At 35.3% G+C, this 20159-nt stretch overlaps 1 protein-coding gene across 3 annotated transcripts; it reads right to left on the bottom strand.

Annotated features, from left to right (window-relative positions):
• Window positions 1-15544: 15544 nt before the first annotated feature.
• WDR45 (WD repeat domain 45) lies at window positions 15545-19420 on the bottom strand. 3 transcript variants are annotated; one of them, XM_051986593.1, is made up of 2 exons: window positions 18003-19420; window positions 15545-16843 (listed from the first exon to the last, which is right to left on the bottom strand). In XM_051986593.1, exon 1 carries the CDS (start codon window positions 19148-19150, stop codon window positions 18065-18067), a length of 1086 nt encoding a protein of 361 aa, XP_051842553.1. In that variant the 5' UTR covers window positions 19151-19420; the 3' UTR covers window positions 15545-16843; window positions 18003-18064. The 3 variants fall into 3 exon arrangements, with proteins under 3 accessions (XP_051842553.1, XP_051842554.1, XP_051842555.1); XM_051986594.1 differs by having other exon boundaries at window positions 15545-16732; window positions 18003-19419; XM_051986595.1 differs by lacking the exon at window positions 15545-16843 and adding an exon at window positions 17231-17759.
• Window positions 19421-20159: the final 739 nt, after the last annotated feature.

The following is a 20159-nucleotide window of genomic DNA, read 5'->3' as shown; positions in this document are numbered from 1 at the left end:
TCCAAGGAGGGAAGGGAAGCAAAAAAAGGTTAAGAACTCCTGATCCTTCTGTAAGGCAGAATCTCTCTTGTAATTTATACTATTTTTAAAAAAATTTTTTATTGTTCTTTTGGTTTTTATATTATATTCATTTCTTAACATATCCTGTCTGCTTTCACCATTCAGCAAATTTGTCTCTTGTAACAATTTTAAACAAGATTTTAAAAGGAGGAAAAAAGAAGTTGAGCAAAATTCACCAACACATATAATGACAATACATTTTGGCAACTCTAGTCCTCCATTTTAACAGAAAAGGAAGTACATTTTTAAAAAAAAATTTTCTCCAGGACCAATGCTGGTCATTCTAATTACATAGCATTATTTTGGATTCTTAAAATCTTTCCTTTTATATTTTTTGTAGTCACTGTGCATATTGTTTCCCCAACTCTCTGCTTCATTGTGCATCAGTTAATGTTTTCCTAAACTTCTCTGAATTCTTTAAATTCATAATTTCTTACATTTTACTAACATACTCTTTATATTTACAAACTATAATTTGTTTAGCCATTCTCTAATTTATAGACATACTAGTTTCTAGTAGAAACCACATAAGATACTGCTTTGAATATTTTAGAGTACAAGGGACTTTTCTTTCTGTCTTTGACCTACTTGGGGATATATGCTTCATGCTGAGTCAAAGGGTATAAACATTTCAGTTACTTTTTAAAAATTGCTTTCCAGAATAAAACAAATCACAGCTCTCACAATGTTTAATAAATATTTATTGACATTAGTCTTTAATTCCCTTTCTTTGCTTTATTCTTCCTAAGTCAGGCATTAAAACTTTGTTTCTTAAAAGTAGTTGTATAGAGTACTTCCTTTTTTAATATTTGAAAGTAATTTGTGTAGCATGGATATAAATATTCCTGGACCATAGTTCCACCCCTTTTCTCCAACCTTTTTTGGTAGTTACTTTATGGCTTGTTCAATTTCATTATCTGTGATTGGGTTATTTAAGATCTCTATGTAATTATTTGATTAATTTAGGTATTTCATATTTTTATAAATAAGTCTTCCAGTTTTTTAAGTTCTAACTTTTTATTCTGATAATTAAGAAAAAGATTTCTTCACTATTTGTGGTAATTTCATCTTATCAATTTTTTTTTTTTTTTTTTGGTAAGGTTAGGTAAAGTTTCATTGATTTTGTTGATCTTTTCAAAGAATCAATTCTATTTTGTCGATTTTTTTTTTCTTTTCCATTTGGTCTATTTCTCCTCTAATTTTCAAGATTTCATATGTTGTGCTTATTTTGGCCTTGTTGTTAGCTTATTTTCTAATATAATTTTTAAATTTTTTTATTTAAAACCTAAAATAGAAAAAGAAACATTGTCATGTGCATAGTAGAACATATGAGAAGATTCAAAATATGTAACAAAAAATTTCCATTTCAAGAAAGTGTATATAGTAATAAAACACATTGTATTCAGAATTGTCCATCTTTGCTTCCTTGTAGGTTTTCTTTTGTTCTCTGCAGTGCAGCACTTTTTACTTTATTCTTTTCCCCCCTTTCTTCCTCAAGCCACCCCCATCCTCCAAGCAGGCTACAATTAAGCATACATATATTTATGCTTATGTATAGACAAATATATACACATATACACATACATACATACATATATACACATTATCTCTTTTCTTATTCATGATAACTAGCTTTGTTATTACTTAACCTCCCCCTCGAATAAAGGATCCCTCCATTTCCTCTTTTTCCTCCTTCTTTATCCTTTTTATACCTTCTTTATCCCTTTTCCACTAATCTGCAAACCCTCTATACCTACTTTACCCTATTCCCCCCCACACCTCTTATTTCTCCTATTCCCTCCCCCCCACACACACACACCTCTTATTTCTTTATGGATTTTGGAGGGTGTTATTAATATTGTTCCCTCTTTAACCTAATCTTGATGTGAGTAGCATTTCAGAACTACTAGCTCTCCTCTCCCATCTAATTCCTTTGTGTTGGTGCCATAGCACCTCATTCACAAAACATAATTACTATTGTTATCCTTTCCTAGGTGGTTTTACTTTTATGAATCACATCATGCTCAGATCTATCCCATTCTTTCTTTTGGACTACCCAATTACCAATGATAATCTTAGACATATGGTTTATATTTCCATGTATAAAACATTAAGCAGTTTGTCCTTCTTAAGTCCCTTGAAATTTAGTCCTTGATTTTGACTCTTTTATGTCATATTTTCTATTGAATTCAAGTTTGCTTGAAACAAATCCTAAAAATTTGACAGTTCATTGAATGACCATTTTCCTATTCAATATTACGCTTAATTTTGCTGGATAAGATATTTTCAAACATAAATTTAATTGAATGTTAATAAGTAGTATTTCAGGAGCTGTGGTCTTTTATTGTAGCCAGAGATAAGTCTTATGTGACTCTAATTGGAGCCCCAGAATATTTGAATTGTTTGTTGTTGTCCTTGCTTAGAAAATTTCGTTTTTGATTGTTTGAAAATTATACAATGATGTTTCTGTAAGTATTCCTTGTAATATCTCTTTCAGATGGTAATAAGGATTCTTTCAATTTCTACTTTCCACTCTTGTTCTAAAACTTCAAGACAATTTTCTTTTCTTTTTAGGCCAAATGTGCAATTTTTCTAAGCACATTTCCATATTCATCATGTTGCACAAGAAAAATCAGATCAAAAATGGGGGAAAATGAGAAAAAAAAAGAAGCAAGCAAACAACAACAAAAAAGATGAAAATACTATGTTGTGATTCACATTCAATTCCTATAGCTCTCTCTCTGGATGCAGACGGGCTCTCTCCATCACAAGTTCACTGGAATTGGCTTGAATCACCTCATTGTTGAAAAGAGCCAAGTTCATCACAATTGATCATCACATGATGTAGAGGGCTGAAACTCTGGAGAAGCATACTTGAAACAAGGATATTTACAAGGTGTTAACTCAGTAGAATTGATGAAATGATGGTTCTTTAGTATACATATAACTTGGTACTTAGTAGCATGGTGATGTAATTGTTCTCTAGTTCACACATGTGAACTAGTGTGCTGTAATAATGTAATCATACTGAGGTATTTAAGGGCTAAGAGGACCGAAAAGAGACATTCCATTTTTGACCATCCTCTGGTGGCTCTCCTGCCTCCTGCACTCCTCCACTAAGGTCAAGGCTGGTCCCAAGATCCTTCAGAAAGCTAGCCCGGACATTATAGCATGATCTTCTTGTTGTTGCGTACAATGTTCTCTTGGTTCTACTTCATTCACTTAGCATCATTTCATGCAAATCTCTCTACGTCTTTTTGAAATCTATAGAACAATGTTCTTTATTTCTTGTATTATTATATCAAGGTTCTTTTTTTGAACATAGTTTTCAGGTATTCAAATTATTCTTATATTTTCTTTCTTGATCCCATTCTCTAGATCTGTTGTTAGATTGTTGTTTTTGTTTTGTGAATGCTTCATATTCTCTTTTATTTTTTCATTCTTTATATTTGCTATTATTATTTCCTGGTCTCATAACTTCACTGGCTTTCCTTTGGCTAATTCTACTGTTCAAGGAGTCATTTTCTCCCTTCACACTATGGATCTCCTTTTCTAGTTAGTTGACTTTTTTTTTCATAATCTTCTTTTTCTTGTTCTTTTTTTTTTTTAAAGTTCACCTGATTTTTTAAGTTTTTTTTTGAGTTCTTCTATGAATTCTTTTAGGGGCAGACAACAATTTAATGTTATTCTTTGGGATAGAAATCCCTTTTTTACTTCAGTATCCTCTTCTGAAGATGAACCTGTCTTCCCTATTCCCAGAGTAACTTTCTAACTTTTCTAGGGTTTTTCTTTCTCCTTTGCCTGCCCTTTTTTTTTTTTTTTTTTTTTTTTTAAATAAAAGCTTGTAAGTATAATCACCTCTAATCCTAGACTAGGGGAGATGGTGCCTCTGCCTTTAAGTCTTCCTTCAATTCTCCCTTTTAGCCTGGAATCCCAAACCAAGAACTGCATCCTGTTAAGTGCTTGAAGTCATCAGCTTCCCCACCCCACTGTTTCTGTACTGTGTGCTGATTCCTTCTTGACTAGAGTGGTACCTCAGCAGCACAGCTGGATCTGGCATTCTTTCCTCAGTCTTCCCAGACTGAACAAGAGGTAAAAGTTCCAGTGGTTGGGGTTGAGGCTACCTCCAAACTTAGTTAATCCCAAAGCTCTCAGTTTGCCATTTTAGCTGAGCTATCCTGGAGGTGTTCACATTTCACATCAGCCAAATCTACTCCTGAGGTCTTCATTCAGCACCCCTCTGGTTGTTCCCATAAGGCCTCAGTTCTGCCCCAAATCTTAATTTCTTTTTCACTGTTCTATGTTAGCCCTGAAGTGCACTTTTGTTTTGTTTGTGGGGGAAATCTAGAGAGGTTGGAATTTTCACCATCTTCCCAGAATACTGTCTCTGATTTGTTTGTCGTTTTTTAAAGACATATGTAATTCATTCGTTTTCTCATTTTAAAGTTTATTAATGAATATTCTCAGAAACATAATTTTTACTCCTAACTTCATTCCAGACATTTTGTCATATCATCTCACAATTCTCATTCACATAATTACCAACTGTTTCTATGATTTATGGTTTTCCTAGCTGTAATATTTGTTAAATCACCATATCATCATTTAGGTCTGTATGTTTTGCTTATATTTCCAGTATTAGATACTATTTTAATTGCATTATGGTTTAAAAGTGAGTTTAGTATTTCTATTTTTAAAATTGAGCTCTCATGTTCAAGTACGTGATCTATTTTTGTAAAGGTACTATGTGGTACTAAGAAATAGGCCCTACAAAAATTCTTTAATTTTCTCATTCAAAAGACTTTAAATCTTTCAGATCTCATCTGAGTTTTTTTAAATTTTAGTTCTTTATGTTGCTTCTTCTTTTTTTTTTTTTTTTTGGCTATTAGATTTATCCAACTCTGAGAAACATTTAAATCTTTACATTTAGAGTTTTTAAGTTTTTGCAATTCAGCTGTTACTTTTTGAATTTAGATGTGATGCTATTTTGGTACAAATGTTTATTTCTGTTATGGTTTTGTTGTCTATGATTCCTTTAAATATAGAATGCAGTTTAATCAATGCATTTTCCCTCACCTCTTCTGACATTTTCACTTTTGTATTTGATTGCAATTCCTGCTTTTAAAGAACAACTTGGTGCATAGTAAATTTTTTCAGTCTTTTATGTTCATTCTATATATTTTTAGATGTTTCTGTAAGGTAATAAGGTAATCATCTTATTAGTTCCTTTTCTTTTCTGAGTATTTTATGAAGGCACCGTATAAAAGATATGTATGTATTGTACAACTTGTTGGGGCTTGTTTTCTTATGTTTTAGTATTTTCCATAATTTTACTGGATAAAATTATCCATTCACACTTAAAGTAATGCTTGTAAAGGCTTATTGTCTTCTATTTATTTGTGTTAATTTTTACCAGTACCTTGTCCCTGGGATTAGTTGGTACATATTGCTAATGAAAGTCTATTCCACAGGCTCTTCCCCTACTCTGGGATTGCCTACCCTATTGAGGCCTATTGAGTGCTCAGGGATGATTAGCACGTCTGGTAAAAGAACTTACTGAGCCCTATGCAGAGCTGCTCATCCACCTTTGGTGTATACTCCTCAATTTTTATCTGTTGTTCCAAGAAATATACACAGTGGCCACATCCCAGTAAAACCATCTTGACATATAATGTCTGAGGATAACCAACAGGCCTGAAACCTTAGTTGGGAAGTCTAAGCATATGAAGATTTTCCTTGGCAGAATGGGCAAATGTGAATGCCATGAAGTCACCTGAAGCAGGTGTTATGTAGAATGATTAGAGCTTAGTCAGACATCAAAAAAGCGATGATCCATTATATTCCAAGCCTTCACCAATTGTCTTGATTTTTATCCTGTTACTGGATTTTGATGACTCAAGAAAAGATAGTGAGGCTGAAGATTACCTTACTTAAATCCATGAGCAAGTCAAGACATCACCTATCATAGAGTAATGTTATTGATCTTCTTCAAAAGGATGGATGAACAACCTGCCTTATCTCACATTTCTTGAATTTATTTACATAATTTCTTTCATTCTTTTTTTGATTTTTTATTCCTCATCAGTTAAGTATGTGGTTCAAAAACCTTCCCTTTTTTTTTCCTCTTCCTCCTTTTTAATTTCTTACTTTAACTAATATTCTTCTGGTACACTCTGTTCCAAAAAATTTTCCTTCCCTTTGTTTTAATGTTTTCTTCCAATTATTCTGAATCCTACTTTCTAATTCATGGGTAATCAAAGTAATCACCTTATTAGTTCCTTTTCTGAGTACTTTATGAAGGCAAAGTTTTTTAAGTAATAGACTTGAACTCCCTCTTCTTTTGTATTTCTATATTCGGGATTTATAAATCTTACCTCATTCTCATTTTCTTCTGTGTCTCACACTTGATAACAACTATCAATTCATGAAGGAAGGAGTGGCTAATGAGAGTAGGACTATGCAATAAAGATATAATTATATCTTAATTCCTAAAGACCAGTTCAATTCTACCCACATCTTGATCACACTCCACTATTAAGGTCAAGTTATTCTATCTTTGGTTCTATGTCACTCCTGCCATTCTGGATAATGGCTGCCTTTTTTTAGACTCATATATCTATCTTTTGTAGGGAAGCAATCGCAGGAGGTACAATCCTGAGTCTCCAAATATCTAAATTGCTCTCAAATAAAGCCCTAATCTCTTACCACAGATTGATATGTATGTACACATATACACATAAGGACACACATATAATATATGTTTAATTTTTCTCTTTGATTCCATTCTAATCTTTGATTTCTCATGACTGCAGAATAATTCTGGTTTATTTGAATTATAAATCCTTAATAACTGACATTTTCTTGGCTCCTTGAAAAATTTATTTGTATTAGAAATTTTAAAGTGAGTCAAATTTATAAAAATAAAAGCCATTGATAAATGATCAAAAGATATGATCTGTGTCCAAAGGGCTATAATAATTCATACATATCTTTTAACCTAACAATACCACTACTAGGTATGATGCCCAAAAGAGAATTTTTTTAAAGGAAAAGGACCTATATGTACAAACAAATATTTATAGCAGATCTCTTCTCAAGGCAAAAAAATTAGAAATTGAAAAGATGCCCATCTCAGATGTAAATGACTTTGTTATTCTTAGTAGCACAATGATTCAGGACTATTTTGATTGATTTATGATGAAAAGTCCTATCCATACCTAGAAATGAATTGTTTGAAAACAGATTGAAATATTCTTCCTCTCTCTCTTTAAAACTTTTTCTTGAGGGTTTTTTTTCTCCTATTAGGGTGAGAGATCTATGTTTTCTTTCACAATATGACATTTATGGAAATGTTTTGCATTAACTTCACATGTGGTTCTTAATGGAGACTAGGGAAGGGATAAGGGAGAGATTATAGAATCAAAATGTTTAAAAAAAAACAAATGTTAAAAAAACTTTTAAGTGTAACTGAGGGAAAATAATAAATTTTTTTTTTAAAAAATAAATTTCAAAGTTTAACACTGCAATTTGAACAATGGGTTGTTGCTTTGGGTGGGACAGATAATCTGTGTATTCATTCAACCAGTGTTTCATCATCTTTGTTCAAAAGCTAGTTTTCTTTAAAATTTTTTGCACTTATTGTAATTTCATCTTCTACTACCTCACAACCCAACTGAACAATCAAAAAATAAATAAAATCTTGATATGCAAAACAAATTTCCATGCTGCTCATGTATAAATGTATGTTTTTCATTCTCCATTTTAAGCCCATAAGCCCTCAGACAATAGGGGGTAACGTATTTCACCTTCAATCCATGGGATTTTGGTTTGTTATTACATTGATCAGAATTCTAAAGCTTTTCAAAGTTATTTTTAATCTATAATCTTGTCACTGAATAAATTGTTTTAGTCCCAATTACTTTATTCTGTGGTTTATTAAAGTCTTCCCAGTTTCCTCTGAAGTTGTTCCATTTTATTTGTTTTGAGCAATGATATCCCCTAACAAACTTGTATAATTTATTTAGCAATTCTCAATAGAAACTTTTTGTTTCTAGGGGTTTTTGTATATATAGGTCTTTGGAGTACAGGTGGTAATGATAAGTCAGAGTATGAATAGTTTAGCAACTTTTGGGCACTGTTTCAAATAATTTTCCAAATTGGCCAGATCAGTTAACTCACTGGTCTACCAACAATGCATTGATATGCATATTTTCCCATAGCCCTTCCAACATTTGTCATTTTCCTTCTTTGACAATTTGATAGTAGAATCTTGAGTTAATTTACATTTCTCTAATTATTATTGGAGTATTTTTTTAATATGTTGTAGTTAATTTGGATTTCTTCCTTTGAAAACTGCTTATTCATATCATATGATCTCTTGGAGAACGGTTCTCAAAGTCTTTAAAAATTTTAATCAGTTGCTTTTATATTTTGAATATGAAACCTTTTTCAAAGAAACTTGCAGCCAAGAGTTTTTTCTCACATGGCCTAATTTTATTTAAATTTGTTTGTACAAAAACTTTAAAGTTTAATGAAAATGGTTTATCTTTCATGATCCCTTAATGCTTCTTTGGTCATGAATTTTCCCACTATCCATCAATCTGAAAGATTTCCTGGTCCTTGCTCTAATTTTTTCCTAAGGACATCACCTTTTATATACATATCTATTTAAGAGTTTACACATAATGTAAAAAGTTGGCTTCTGCCTGATTTCTGTCAAGCTCCTTTCTAGTTTTCCCATTCATTTTGTCAATTATTTTGTCCTTATCCCCTAACTACAGCTTTGAGATTTTATCAAATTATAATTAGTGTTTCTTTGCTTCTCTATACCGTGAGCAATCCACTAATTGACTCTCTAGTTTTTAACTAGTATCAAATAATTTTAATAATTACTGTTTTGTGGTATAGTTTGAGATCTAGTACTGACAGAACCCCTTCTTTCCTACTTTTTTCATTATTACCCTTGAAATTTTTGATCTTTGGGTTTTCTACATAAATTTCATTATTATAGTTTTCTAGCTCCATAAAATAATTCATTAGTAGTTTGACGAGTATGATACTGAATAAATTAAGATAGCACTGTCATTTTATTATATTGTTTCAGATACTTTCTAAAAATTATTTACTGTAATATGGCATTAAAGATTTTTTGTTATGTTCTTCTGGAAGACTTCTGAACCTTAAGTCATCTCTGTGCATCCAGACTTCCAAGAACAATTGCTCTAGCTTGTACAGAGTTCATGTGTTCTCTTAATGTTTTTATGGTCTTAAGTCTTCTGTTTCTCTATTTTACATTTTACATCTTTAATATTTTCCTTTCAGAACTTCTAACACTTTGGTGAAAATCTCCATCACATCTTCTCTGGTCTGATCTGGTTGGTGGTGTTGTCCTTTATTCTTGAAAAGAACCAAAATGACATCACTATGTTAGAGGTGAATTACAGTTACAGTGTGTTCAATTGTGGCTGATCAGATATAAACTGGGAATGCTCTGCCACAAATATCTCTACGAATAATCTGGGGTGGCTTCTCTAACTTTGTGCATCTTAAATTTCTCTTGAGCTGATTCAATTCTTTGCTCACATAGAAAAGCATCTTTGTGATGAGGACACGCCATACTGGGCATCCTGTGCCAGCATTTCCCATGTCATATAATCAATTCTTAAGTGCTTAAGAGAGATCATTAGTGTCTCCTTGTATCACTTTTTTGTGCTGCTCACCTTGTAAGCGCTTGCCTTATGTGTTGCTCCATAAAACAATCTTTTTGCCAAGTGTACATTTGGCATATAAACAATGTGACTAGCCCAATGGAGTTGCATTCTCAGTAGTGGAGTTGGAATGCTTGACAGTTTAATCCTCGAGAAAGGACGGTAGGGTGTCTTGTATCTTATTCTGTCAGATGATCTTCAGAATCTTCCTAAGCCAATTCAAATGGAAGCAATTCAGTTTTGTAACAAAAAGGAGAAAAAAAACCATTCTGCTAAATTAAGCAATAAATCAATTGAACCTAATAGTGCAATGTTCCATATCATCCATCATTATCGCCTAAGTTCTGTATGCTGCTGTTTTTTTTTTTCTTCCAATTTTCAATTTTCAGTTGTGAGCACTGATTTCTAACCCAATTTCATTCACAATATTTTCTTCCAAATTTTCTTTTTGAGCCATTTTGGAATTTCTTGCAATTGTTTCATGATTTCTTTTCAATCAGGAAATTTGGTTCATTTCCTATCATAGCAAGTAACACTTGCTTGTAGTATTTTGTCTTTTGTATGAATCTTTGGGTTAGCTTATTTTTCTGTCATCTGGGTTTTCATTTAGGCTTTCTCCATTTACTCCTCCTGCCGTTGCTGCACAGATATCTTAAGTTGGGAATTTTCAGTCTTCTCTGTATTTGGGGGCAAATCTAGGTGCTTGCCCAGAGTTAACTGTGGGAGTACCATTCTTGTCTTACTTGAGTTTAGAGTTCCCTATCCCTTATGCAGCGATTTCCTTTCAGCCTGCTGCTCTGCCTACTGCTCTTTGTTGTCTGAATCATCCATGACCCCATTCTTTTTTTTTTTTTTTTTGTCCTTTCTAATTCTGTAAATATAACTGGGAGAACAACTTTCAAATGAATAACAATATTGTAAAAACAAACACCTTTAAAAAGACTTAACTAAACATAATGACCAACCGTGACTCCAGAATACCAATGAATATTACTCACTTCCTAACAGAGGTATCAGTATTCAGAATGAGGGAAAAGATGAGAGTAAGTATTTATTAGGTACCTACTGTGCCAAGTGCTTTACAAATATCTCATTTGATTCTCAAAATTTTGGGTGGTAGTGATGAGGTGAGGCAAGGAATGAATGAGGTTCCTTCTCTCCCAGATGCAAGTTCTGAGTGAAAGAATTCGCTAAACTCAGAGGCTATGGTAAAAAGGCTTATTATTAAAGAAACACCAAGAGGGATTCTCTAGGTGGGCATATCTTTCTTTGTAAAGAATCATTTTTTGAAGACCCATTTTTTGTATAAGTCTAGGGGAAGTTTGATAATTCTCAGTTGAATGTGAAATCTTGCCTGGGGTTGTGACTTCCTACAGGACAGTTTATCTCACTTTAAGAGGATACCAGACCATTTGGGTTGGGGTGGAATTTGAAGTCAAGTTGATGAGATCTAGATTTAGGGTGGTGAGGGAACCAAATGATGAGATTAGATTGAGGGAACTAAATGAGGAGATAAGGGTTCCTGGTGGTCAGGAAATTAAATGATGAGATTAGTGGCAGGTTGGGGTTCAGGGAACCAAATGAAGAGGTTTGGCTCCCTAAATCCCCTAAAGATCTGGTGCATGGGTAGGAAGTTTGAGGGAAACTCCCCCCTCCCCGCTTTCTGGCAGTGCAGAGATCCTTCGTATTACGAACTGGAAAAGTTGGACTGATAAAAAGAGATTTATTATAGGCATTGGGAAGTCAGCCTTTATTATGCATGAATAGAAAGGCTGAATTCCTTAGTGGCAAAGTCCCAATAGATATAAAGTCTCCTTATGGAAATAGGTAAGGATAAAGAGAGGGTAACACTCAAAGAGAATATCCCAGTCGGCAGAATTTGCTATGCCAGGAACAGAAAGTTTTCTTTGCATGGTATATTAGCTCTTCTGCAAAGAGAGGGCTTAAAATATCTGTTTTTATAAGGAAATCTAAGACAAGAGTTTCAATTGAATGAAATTCCCTCATTGCTGTCACTGGCCCCAGGACTAGATAGATGAGACCACTTACTGGGAGTGGTTTTGAGGCAACAATAAGGGTAGAAAATCTGGGAACTGAATACTTCAACTAGTCCCACCAAGATAAATTACTTTATCTTAATTCCTTGGGGTGGGTCTCACCGAGGTAGATTCAAGGAGAATTTCTCCTTGAAGGAGTTTTCAGTTTCAGGGTCCCTCCCTCAGTTTTCTTGACTTCAGGCCCAGCAGTATTATAAATTAGTTCCAAGACTTTTTTAATTTCTTTTGAATTTTTTTCATTAGATTTTTCATCGAGTTCTGGCCTTTTTGCTACAAATACCTGAAAGTCAATTCATATGGCTTTTCTTTTCATGATTATATTCAACTTTGCCGAGTAATTTATTCTTGGAAACAACCCCATAACTTTTGCTCTATGAATATAATATTCCAAGATTTATATTATTCGGAACATACATAGTTCTGAATTGCTTTCCAAAATGGCCATACCTATTCACAGCTCCAACAAAGCATTACTGCGTTTATTTTCCAGCAGTCCCTTCAAACATTTGTCTTCCTTCTCATCTTTGCTACTCTTTCCTTCTCTATTTCTATTTCCAGTTATTCTTTTCTTTTATGTAGCACATGTAGGTAGACAGAATCAGTACCTGCCTCTTCTAGAGGGATAAATATAGGTTCAATTCACTAAAGTGGAGGAAGTTACTGGCACAGACCCTAAAGCATAATTCTATGAGACTGCACAAAGTAATTTGGGGTATTATTTCATTGAGTGAGGAGTCTTTGATCTTATTTCATGAGGTTTTAACTTTGTGTTGTTATGCCACAGTTCTCTTTAACTGTCCTGACTCAGTTTCCCTGTCTCAGTTTCCTTAACTGTTCTGTCTCAATCGCTTATAAATTAGCAAGATAAAAGAGTAGATCTCCTGACTCTTTAATGGATTTACAATATCCCTTAAAATATTCCAAGATAACCCACGATATCTTTACTTCTTTGTCTCCGGATTTTTTAGAGTTTTATGGCTTCCCCTCCCTGATAAAAACTTTCCCTCCTTTTCTCTTCTTTGTCTCCAAAAAGGTACTTAAAGGTTAGAGGTTCTTCCATTCATTGCTGGAGTATGGCGGCTGTCAGTTGTATGCTGGAGTCCTCCAGCCCATGGGACCAACATGAATTCCTTGGTCCCAGTATATCTTTATCTCTGTCTGACTGGATAATCTGAGACGAGAGTCCTGTCCAGTCAATCTTACTCTCCCATTAATAAAATATTAAAACTCTCTAATCTCTCTCCTGCCTCAGCTTCTCCGGCATTACAGTGTGTTGTTTCTTATTTTGTGAATCTGGTATTAGGTATTCAAAATCTGATGTGCATTTTCTTTTTGAAAAAGGTTTAGGACCTGAAGAAATTTGGAAAACACCTCTTTCATCTTGCGCTTATCACACGATTCTAATTAAGAATTATTTTTGCTTTTACTCTGGAAGTAATATTGCTTCCAAGCTGGTTTGTAAAAGAAACACTGGTGGGATTCATGAGCTTTGAGTGTTTTGAACCCAGGGTAGATTTCAGGAGATCTACTTGCTAAGGAAAAAAAGATACCAGTCACAATTAACTTCAGGATGAGAAAAGGTCCCCAAAATGGGATGTGCAAAAGGCAGAGATACTAACATTAACATTCTTTTTTTTTTTTTTTTACAAGTTTCAATAACATAAAATGGCTTCAAAATATAGATGCCAAGGGCCTTTAGAAAGTTTCTTAACCAATTACTTGATCACTTTGCTAAGCAGAGAACATGTTAACCAAGAATATGAGTGAAAACTAATGCATTTTTAAAGTCCTGTGAAGGACCAAAACCAAAGGACCTTAATACATAAATATTTCTCAAAATAATTGCAAACTGTTAATAGCCAAGTTACTGGTAATGACAAAACAAATCAAAATAGCTCTGAAGTTTTCCTTCACAACTAGGAAATTGATAAAAGATGACAAATGATAGAAATAGTCCCTGGGGCCATGTAAAGACTAGCACACCAATACACTTTTGGTAAAGCTGTGAATCTAATTGCTATAAAAAAGAAAAGAAAGTCATGTTTTTACATGACAACCTCAATGTTTATCATATACCCAAAGGAATATGAAAAAAAAAAAATGTAATAATGGATAGCATTTATGTAGTGCCTACTGCTAAGTATTTGATAAATATTAGATCATTTAATACTCACAAAAACCTTTGTGAAGTAGGTGCTATTATCCCTATTTTACAGTTGAGGAAATTGAGATTTAAGTGACTCCTTCAAAGTCACACAGCAACTGAGTATGTGATAGGAACTGAATTCTGGTCTTTTTGACTCCAGTTTTATAATTCTTTGAATTGTGTCACTTAGCCACCAAAAATATATAATAAAAACATTCATAGCAGCACTTTTTTGTGGTTACAAAGAACCAGGACTAATGTGAATGGACACTAGCTGAATGTTTAAACAAACTGAATAGGAATCAGTGTTAAGAGTAGCACATTTACATTGAAACAATGTAAAAGGTGTAGAAGCATATTATTGTGAAATTTTAAATATGAACATTTTTTTCATTAAGAGAATTGACTAAAATTTAACAAAGGGCACTTCATCTGCCCAGGTTATTATTCCCTTTAAAGGCAATCTCTTTCTGATCCTTAAGGGGTCTATTTCATAAGGAAAAGCTATTTCCATTAAGTGGAAAGCAATCAAATCTTTAATTTAGTTGAGATTTTCCATATACATCTGTGGGAAAAACCCACACATTCCTCTGGGAGTCTTCTAGGAAGAAAATTAGATATAGTTGTTCAAATATTCAGAATGGTAATTCAGAATTGTATTATTAATATCTTGATTTTCTTTCCTGGGTTCTTCTAAACCAAAGGTTCTCAGTATGGTCTAAGGGAGGGTCCCTAACAGTCCTTTCAAGTCAAAACTACTTTTCATAATAAAACTAAAATGTTCTTTGCCTACTAAAATATTTCTCTCCTTTCCAACCAAATGTATAACAAACATAATTCTTTGTATACTTCAACTAAAAAAAAAATTACAATTGATGGAATGCAGAAGCAAATGAGAATCTAGTAGTCTTCCATTAAACCAGAAACTAAAGAAAATATCAAATACCATTAAAAAAAAATGCAATACCACTTCTCCCTTTTTTAAGGAAAAATTACCTCATAAGCTGTTATTTATTATGTTAAAATGTAATGTTTAAGTGAATGAAATATATTAATTTTAATTTCTAATATGGCAAATAATGGTAGATATAACCCAAATAAACACAAGTTCTCTGTGGTCCTCAAAAATTTTTAGGAGTACAAAAAGGTCCAGAGCCAAATGGTATGAGAACCAATACTTCAAAAGCTACCTATACTGGCTTTGATCAAATATTACAGAACATGAGAAAACTCATTTTGGAAATCTTTAACAGAAATGTCTTTAAAATGAAGATTAACTTTAAATAAAATTGTTTCTGGAATATTGGTGACTCTAAGAGTACAGAATTGATTTTTTTTTTTTTTTTGCTGTATAATTACAATGAATGAGTTTAGTTCTAAGAAAAATTGAGAAAATAATGCTCTTTGTGGAGGTATAGAATATCACATATCTTTCATATTCAATTGAAATATTGGTTTTGCTGAATTGCTTTTCTTTTAAAAACCTGTATTGGAAGGTATTACTTGATGAATAAAAGAAAAGGAGTGATATATTTGTAAATGTATATGAAAGTGATTTAAAAACAATCTCAACAAAAAAAAGGTTTTAATAAAATGGAAAAAAGTATTAAAACTTCAAAAGATTATGGCCAATACCACCTTATAAAAATGGCAAAAAAGCATTAGAGGCAAGTTTGTAAAAAGTTTGGCAACAGATCCAAATAAGTGATATTGAGGATAGCCTTAAGAGTATTGACAGATGAAACTGACAGAAGATAACAGAAAACAGAACATACCGTCAGTAATTTTGTAATTATCTATTTTTATCACCAATGACAGTGGAACCACCACTTTGGACTCTTAATACCTGAGTTCTCAAAACTATATGAGAAAGCAGCCCTGGAATGTAAGATCAAGACTGGTTGGATCAAAGATGAAGATGTTACAATTTTGAAAGCATTGAGAGATAATTTTACAAGTTATTTCAGGAGACGGCAAAGATATTAAAAAGAGAAGAAATCACTGACAGTAAAATTATACCCCATAAAGTAAATAAGAGAACAGTTACCAACCTATGTAACTATTTTCTCATGTTTAGAAAAACTCACATTTCTAGTCACATGATTAACTGAAATTTACAAAGGATAAAAGATCTCATTATATTTATTGTTTGCTGATTAAAAAAAGGCAAAACACAACCTTTAAAGGTCCCCTCCCACAAGAAGATTCTCATGTATGTGTTAAAGATCATCCAAAATCTGATTTGTTAAATGCAAACACAAATAACTGTTCAATAACCCTCTGATTATTAATGTGAAGTAAAGCATAAAACAGAAGGCTTCCTAAAGGTGTTTGCCACCATCATGGAGGATATTCTGATTGGGGTCCATGTAGATGCTTCTGGAATGCCTTAGAATTAGGTACTCCAGATGTTCCTCTTTTAGAATAATATCATACTGATTGTGTCAAGTCCCAATTAAGCTTCTTCAATGAGATCCATGATTACTCAAACAAGAGTACAAGAAAATACAAAGGCACCAAAAAGTCCTATTGTCCAGATTATGATATGCCGCTCACTGGTCAATAAGTTAGGCTCAGAATTGAATAGCTGCAAGAGAGCAAGCTGCATTGCACTTGAAAAATTCCAGTCCTTTAAATGATACCAAGCTGCTCCTTGACACAAAATCCCAGCTTTCAAAAACTAGTTTTCATGGCGATGCTGTATGGTATGGCTGTGAATGCTGGAATATCACAATCTCCGGCAAATCAAAACTGCAGGTCAACTAAAAGGCAATGGAGAGGTGCGTGGTGAGCACAAGTAGGCCAAAGCACCATTTCCAACAATGACCTACCTGCATGTAAGAAGTGGTGTAAGGATATCATCCAGGCAATACCTGATCAAAAAAGGAAGTGTGTCAGTCATGGAGCAAGAGAGAAAAAAGATGAACATCCTGGGCACTGTGCATACTTATGCAATTTGATGAATTGAACTAAAACCTTTAAAATTTTATGGCTAGGTTCTTAATCTTGGGGGGGGGGAGAGAAGGGAGAGTTATAGGCCTCTTTGACAGGAGAGTGAAACCTATAGACTATAGGTTTATACATAGGATTATAAAGGAAATCAAATATAGAGAGGATCAGAAGGTGTGGAAAGTTATAAATAAAGTGATAAAGAGAATACCTACATTGATGAGGTTCCTGTCAAATAATTAAGTAATTTTATTCTGCTGCCAAATGCCTGTATCTTATTAAGTGCTACGGGGAATAAATTTACACTAAAAGAGGCAAATAAAACAAATATTTATTAAATCAACTCTTGCAAAGAGATTACAATCCATAGGAAAAGATAAAGAAATAATGATACGGTATATTAGAGAGTACAATGATGAGGTTAAAAACAATGTTTTGAGAGATTTGAAAAAAGATATAACACCTTGACATGTTATATTTACCCGTTTGTTACTCCATCCCTTCCCTAATGACTGATTATAAACACCAGGAGAGCTGAGACCCTGTTATTTTTCATTTGCATTCTGCATATTTTTTAATTCTTCCTCACATTTTTCCCAGAGGAAAGAAAAGACTTCCAATTATAATTAAAATATGAAAAATCATCTTCACATCTCTTTTCTTAACTGATGGGTTTATTTCCTTCTCTCCCCAGGGGAGGGAGTTAAGTCTCAGTTTCTTCAACAGGACAAAAACCTCTACCATCTACCTCTATACACTTCCCCCCAAATCTTCCAGATGGTAATAGATGGAATGACAGGTAGCCAGATGGAAAGGTAGATAGTGACAGGAACTGTAAGACTGAGAGAGAAATAGAAACAAATATAAATATAGAGGTGGAGATGAGTTATAAAGACACTAGAAATATAAGTTACAGAAAGAGTTAAGTAGATGTATAGATAGGTAGATAGAATGACAAGGCATTTATTAAACACTTACTTTGTACCAGGCATTGTGATTGGGACTTATTTCATAAAAAGTGAGGGAGCTATATTTTTGAGATCCTTTCTAGTCCTAAAGTTGAATGATTCTACCCTGCCTCACCTGAATGAGCGAGAAGGCCCCCAGCGAGGTGGGGGGTGAGGAGGAGCGGGAGGCTGGGTCTCTCAGAAGTCATCGTCGTCGCAGATGTCCAAGTACACATCGAAGGCCTCCCGGTTACAGTTCCCATCGGGGGTGAAGACGTACTTGTGGAAGGTACCGTCCACGCAGATGGCAATGACGGAGTTGACGTTCTTGGACGTGTTCCGGCCAAAAGCACAGATGCAGGCGGACTCGGCGGGGACGGTGAAGCTGGCCAAGCTCCACTGCGAGTCCACGTACTGGCCGATCATGGGGCCCACCTTGCCCACTCGAGCCAGGGCGGATCTTCGGTTGAGTCTGGTGTCTTTCAGGGCGAAGACATGGACGGTGCCCTTGTCACTGGAGGCGCAGAGGAAGGAGGAGTCGTGGCTGAAGTTGATGCAGTAGAGGGTGGCCGGATCGGTGCCGCGCCGCAGCTCCACCAGCTTCTCCTTGGTCTGTGTGTCGAAGAGGCGGATGAGGGTGCCTTTCTGCGAGGCGGACGCCACCACGGTGCCCGGCTGGTTGAGGGACACGCAGGCCACCTCGCTCTGGTGCGCATTGATGGTGAAGGGTGCCGACGAAGTGCCGGGCTTGGTGCTCGCCAGGTCCACGAGCTGGAGGCTGCCGCACTTGTGGCCCGGGAACACCAGCAATTGCTTTTCCAGGCTGGGGCAGAGGTCGCACAGGCCCTTGGGGTTGTCTCGGGTGTCGAACTCGAATAGCTTCTGCGGGTCGTTGGGGAAAGAGTAGACGTAGATGCGGTTTCGCAGGACGATGACGATCTTGTCGTGCCGCATGCGCACGGCCAGGGCGGGCTTGGTGAAGGTAAACTCGAGCACCAGTTTGTCCTGGCTATCTCGGCCCTCGCGGGCGTCGTCCCACACTAGCACCGAGATCTCGGAGAACTTGGGGCTGCCGCCGCCGCCCACTATGGCCAGCAGATTGGAGCGGTGGAGCATCTCCACCAGCGCCACGCTGCCCACCTGCTCGTGATCCAGGTGACCCTTCTCCATCAGCGGCTCCACGTTGTAGATCCGGACGCCTGTCTCCATGGCACAACAAAAACAACTCTGGTCCTGGTTGAAGCGCAGGCTGGTCATTCCGCGGAGCTGCGGCTTCTGAGCCATGGCGAAGTTCCGACAAGGGGAGAGGGGAGGAGGAGTTATAAGAGCCGAGTCCCGCCGAAGCGAGACGAGACTGCCCGACTGTAGTCAAAGCCCGAGACTATAGGGAGAAAAAGCGAAGCCCCACCCCTCAAGTTGTTCATTCTCGCTTCTACCTCCGAATGCTTGTTCCCATATGCTTGTAGTTCCGCCCTCCAGGAGTTCCGCCCGAAGACGCTACCGCCCGAGACTTGGAGATTGAGAGACCTGAAAGAGAATCCTGCCTTTGACGCTTAATACCTGCAAGTCACCCCAACAACCTTTTCATCTCAGTTTTCTTACCTACAAAATAGAGATAAAAAGAATAAGAGGTAATAAGAAATAGGGATTTAAAAAAGGAGGTATCAGTCGTACCTTCCTTACCAGGACGTTGTGGTGATCGAAAAGGATGTATTCAAAGCGTTTTCCGCAAGGAATACGATAGGCAGCTGGGGAGGTTAAGGCAGTTAGGTGGAAACGAAGTCTTAGATCACTGAATCTGTAGTCAGGAAGACATGAATTTAAATTCGGCCTCAGACACTAACTGTGATCCTGGACAAGTCATTTAATGTCTGTCTCAGTTTCCTCATCTTTAAATGGCAATATCATTTACAAAGCGCTTTGCGAGCCTTAAACACCCTCTGAATGCAATCTTTAAAAAAATAGTGAACTGGTTGCAAGGACTGCTTAAGTTAATTTATTTTTCCCAGCAAAATAATAAAAATAACATATAGCTTCCATTCACTGTGCTAAGCACTTTATAATTATCTTATTTCTATCTCAACAACAACGCTATTATTTTTCTCATCTTATACATGGGAAAACTGAGGCAGGCACAGGTTATGTGATTTGCCCAGGGTCATACGGCTAATAAGTGTTTGAAATTGGATTTGAATTTGGATTTCTTGATTCTTGGTCCAGTGATTCACTATTTTATCTAGCAGCAGACAAAAAGAAACAAAAAATGAGGCAACATGATTTGAGAATTGATTAT

The sequence above is a fragment of the Antechinus flavipes genome, chromosome 3 (assembly GCF_016432865.1).
Source record: "Antechinus flavipes isolate AdamAnt ecotype Samford, QLD, Australia chromosome 3, AdamAnt_v2, whole genome shotgun sequence".
Taxonomy (NCBI): domain Eukaryota; kingdom Metazoa; phylum Chordata; class Mammalia; order Dasyuromorphia; family Dasyuridae; genus Antechinus; species Antechinus flavipes.
This window is presented reverse-complemented; position numbering and strand designations above follow the sequence as displayed.

Bases quoted from the DNA above. Each gene is read 5' to 3' on its own strand.
- WDR45 (XM_051986593.1), bottom strand. From the start codon at position 19,150: ATGGCTCAGAAGCCGCAGCTCCGCGGAATGACCAGCCTGCGCTTCAAC.